Source organism: Scylla paramamosain, chromosome 11, assembly GCF_035594125.1.
Source record: "Scylla paramamosain isolate STU-SP2022 chromosome 11, ASM3559412v1, whole genome shotgun sequence".
Lineage (NCBI taxonomy): Eukaryota > Metazoa > Arthropoda > Malacostraca > Decapoda > Portunidae > Scylla > Scylla paramamosain.
The window spans coordinates 9,275,454-9,279,390 of record NC_087161.1 but is presented as its reverse complement, the minus strand read 5'-3'; the positions used below and the strand labels follow the sequence as shown (position 1 = coordinate 9,279,390).

The 3,937-nt window shown below is 53.9% G+C and overlaps 1 protein-coding gene across 1 annotated transcript; it reads right to left on the bottom strand.

The window, feature by feature from the left end:
• Nucleotides 1-210: 210 nt before the first annotated feature.
• LOC135104605 (uncharacterized) lies at nt 211-2,004 on the bottom strand. Its single transcript, XM_064012134.1, has one exon. It carries the CDS (start codon nt 2,002-2,004, stop codon nt 211-213), a length of 1,794 nt encoding a protein of 597 aa, XP_063868204.1.
• Nucleotides 2,005-3,937: the final 1,933 nt, after the last annotated feature.

Below are 3,937 nucleotides of genomic sequence, written 5' to 3'. Positions count from 1 at the left end.
TTTTTATTATTATTATTAAAGGTTTATTGAGTATTATGTCAACATATACATATATACATATTGCACAAAGGAAAAAATATACATGAATGTACATAATACACAAAGCGGGCACCAGCCCGCAGGTGGGGGAGTCTTGGGTCCCGGTGGTGGGCGGTGCGGTGGCGCGGCGAGGAGTGCTGCTCGCCGGTCAGGAAAGGAGCTGCGACCTGTTCAGCGGGGCGGGGGCGCTGCCCTGAGAACTCGCAGCATCAGGTCTGTGGGCGTGTGGCGGACGATGAGGGCAGCCCTGGCCTCGCGGCTGCTGAGATCACCGCCTACAGGATGGGCCGGTGGTGGCGGCGTTGGTCTGAGGGCGGCGGTGGCCGGACAGGACAGTAGGTAGTGCACTAGCGGGTGGCGGCTGTGCCTCCCGCAGTGGTCGCACTCCTGCCCCCGAAAGTCGTCGTACAGCTGTTCCCTGGTGCAGTAGCCCAGCCTTACGCGTTGCAGCAACACGCCGTCTGCTCTGGGCTGCTGCTGGGAGGCGTCCAACGACTGGTAGCCAGTGGTGGAGGCGTACCAAGCTGCCTGTCTCTTCCTTGTTTCCAGCTGCCGGTGCGTGTGGCGGGCGCGCTTGGTTGCGGCGAGCCTGGCTCGCGCCCTCACTTGGCTCAGGCTGGGCGGCACATGCCTTGTCACCTGGGGGCCACTAGCAGCTCTCTTGGCGGCTGCGTCAGCAGCCTCGTTGCCTCGTACTCCCACGTGGCTGGGTATCCAGTTGAGCCTCACCCGCCGCCCCTGCGCGGCGAGGCTCTGGAGGCTACCCAGGATGGCGGTGACGAGGCCCACGTTGTCGCTGGGATACGGCTGTTGTAGAGCCTGTAGCCCCGTTCTGGAGTCGGTGTGGAGCACCACGGTGCGCTCCCGCCGGTGTTGAGCGTGCTCCAGGGCCAGCAGGATGGCCACCAGTTCTGTCTGCAGGGTGGAGCAGTGGTCAGGAGTCCTCTCACACACCTCGGCCCCTCTGGTGATGGCAGCAGCGCCCGTCCTTCCGCTGTCAGGGTCAGCCGAGCCGTCGGTGTAGTACACAACACTGTCTGGCTCGGTGACCTGCGCCATGGCCATGAAGGCGTGCTGCCGCATCTCCTCCACGGCGCAGAGCGCCTTGCTGGCGGGCAGCTGTGTGGCGGAGAACTCTGCCGCGGGTGGCTCCCACGGGGGTGGGGCGCGGAAGGTGGGGGCAGGGAGGTCCGCCTGTGGCCAGTTCTCCATGCGAGCCAGGTTGTGGGTAGCCAGCGTGCACTGCAGCAGCCACGGGTTGCGGCGGAGAGATTCGGCACCCTGCGTCCCCGCCAGCCTTAGTCTCCTCTGTGTCACTCCCTCCGCGTCACGCTGCAGCACCCTCGCTACGCGGCAGGCCGTGATCTGCTGTACCCTGGTGGTGAGGGGTACCAGTCTGGTCTCGCTCTGCATGACGCATGCGCTGGACCACCTCGGTGCCCCCAGCATGGTCCTCATTGCGGTGTTTTGTAGCACCTCGATCCGCTCCTGCTGGTTTGGAGAGAGTGCTATGAGGACGGGGGCGCTGTAATCCACCAGCGAGCGAACAGCGTGCACGTAGTACTGGCGCAGGACGGAAAAAGTGGCGCCCGCGCTGATTCGCGTCATGGCCCGCATCACGTTCAGCCTAGACTGCGTCCTCTCCCTCAGGTAGGCGGCGTGGGCTGTGAAGGACAGCCGCTTGTCCACCCACACACCGAGGTACTGGTAGGAGTTGGTCCATGCCAGCTCAACTCCCTGGACGCGGAGCTGCCAGGTTGGGTCTGCCGCCTTCACCATCATGGCCCGGGACTTCTCTGCCGAGATCTTGAGCCCCAGGTCCTGGCATTTCCCGCTGATGAGGTCGAGTGCCTGCTGCGTCCTCCTGAGCTTGTTGCCCCTTCCGGTGACGACGAGGGCGAGGTCATCGGCGTAGCTCAGCAGGACGGTGCCAGCGTGGAAAGGCAGTGCCACTAGCTGTTCCATCAGCAGGTTGAACAGTAGAGGGCTGAGGATGCCGCCCTGGGGCGTCCCGTTCTCAAGTACCTTGAAGGTCGACCTCAGGCCCTGGAACCTAACCCTGGCGCGGCGGCGCTGCAGGTAGTCGCGGAGCCAGGCCGAACGAACGAACGAATTGGGGATAGGAAAGTTGGATGAAAGAAGAATTTGAGAGAGAGAAGTGTGTTAAAGTTGGAAGTGGAAGTACAGTTTGAGATGATAGATGACGGGCAGTCCGTCTTGCTACTTAGTTAATTTTCTCCTATTGGCGCCGCCGGGCGTGACCCAGGCCTATATTTCTATATTTATAGAAAAGATGGGTGAAGGAAGAATAATATGAGTATAAGAGGATAGTGAGAAATAATGAAAAGTATAAGATTAAAGATGGTGGGCTGTCCACCTTGCTATTTTGGGCTGTCCACCTTGCTATTTGACCCAGGCCTATCTATCTATCTATATTTATAGAAAAGATGGGTGAAGGAAGAATAATATGAGTATAAGAGGATAGTGAGAAATAATGAAAGAAGTATAAGATTAAAGATGGTGGGCTGTCCACCTTGCTATTTTACTTATTGATGTTATACTGTGTATTATGTGTTTGTGAGAATGTTTGTGTTCTGTGTGCTGACTTCATGTGATGGCACGGGCCGCGATTGTTCTCCCTGTTACACCGCAGGCGAGTCGAGAGAGACTCTACCACTACTCCCTCGCCGACACCACACAACTCTTACCCCCTATAGGTAGGTCCCCGGGTGTCAGCGACTCAGGATGAGGTGCAACCCCCTCCCCATCTACCGCTTGCTGGGGGCCAGCAAGCCCTACCAGTGGCCAGTACCCCTCGGCTGTGCACTACGGTGTGGTGAACACCGGCTTGGCATACCGCCTCACCGCCGACTCAGGGCGCGGAGTGGGGAGAGAGGAGGCCAGCTACGAGTCCCATGTGAAGCATGTGTGTGTGTGTGTGCTGTTTAGAGTGTTGGAGTTACATAATATTCTTTCCTTTCCAGATGCCCCGTGTGTGCTGAGTTTTTGTGTTTGGCCATCTTCAGGAATACAGTGAGTAAAGGTAAGTGTTTTAAGGTGAGTATGTTTCCTTTATTTTCGGTTTGTTAATATATTGGGTTGGGTATTGTTTTGCATGCCTGTAGGCTGCTAGGGAAATCACGGTGGTATTTTACTATTTGATCTGAGTTGTCTTTTAGGCTTTGATAGTTAGGCAGGCCCAACTCATCAATTTTTTCCCAAATTGTCTTTGCTCTGTAGTGTAGACGTATATTGAGAGGTGCTGTTTTGGTGTGTATGTGTACTTGTTCTGTTGTCATGGTGTAAGGGTGTTTCTGATTTGTTGCAAATCTAAGTGCTTTGTTTTGAACTTTTTGAAGTTTGCTAATTTGGTTATTGCTCATTGTGTGCATAGGGATTGGAGGGTAATCAAGTATTGGTAGTATTAGTGCTTTTACTAAGTGTATTTTTATTTTCTCTGGCATGTTATGTAACTTGTAGAGTTTTTGTAGTGACGCTATTGCTATATTTTTACGCTCCTGTATATGTTTGTAGTAGCCACCTGTAGTTATGGTTAGACCAAGGCATTTGCCGGTACTTTTAAATTCTATTTCTTCTTCGTTAATGATGAGTGGAAAGGTAAGTTTTGCTCCAAGGTGCAGAGGGGTGAATTTATTAACATTGGTTTTTATTTTCCAGTTCCTTTCGTAGTTATTAATTGCTGTTATTGCTCTCTCTGTTTTTATATTGAGCATGTTCTTGGACCTTCCTGGGTAGCCAATTATTTGTGTTATGTCGTCTGCAAAACTGATGTTAAGGGTTTGTATAGGTTGTTGAATATCATTGGTGTAAATTGTGAAGAGTGTTGGTGACAGAACACTCCCTTGTGGTACACCGCAGTTTAAATTAAATGTAGGAC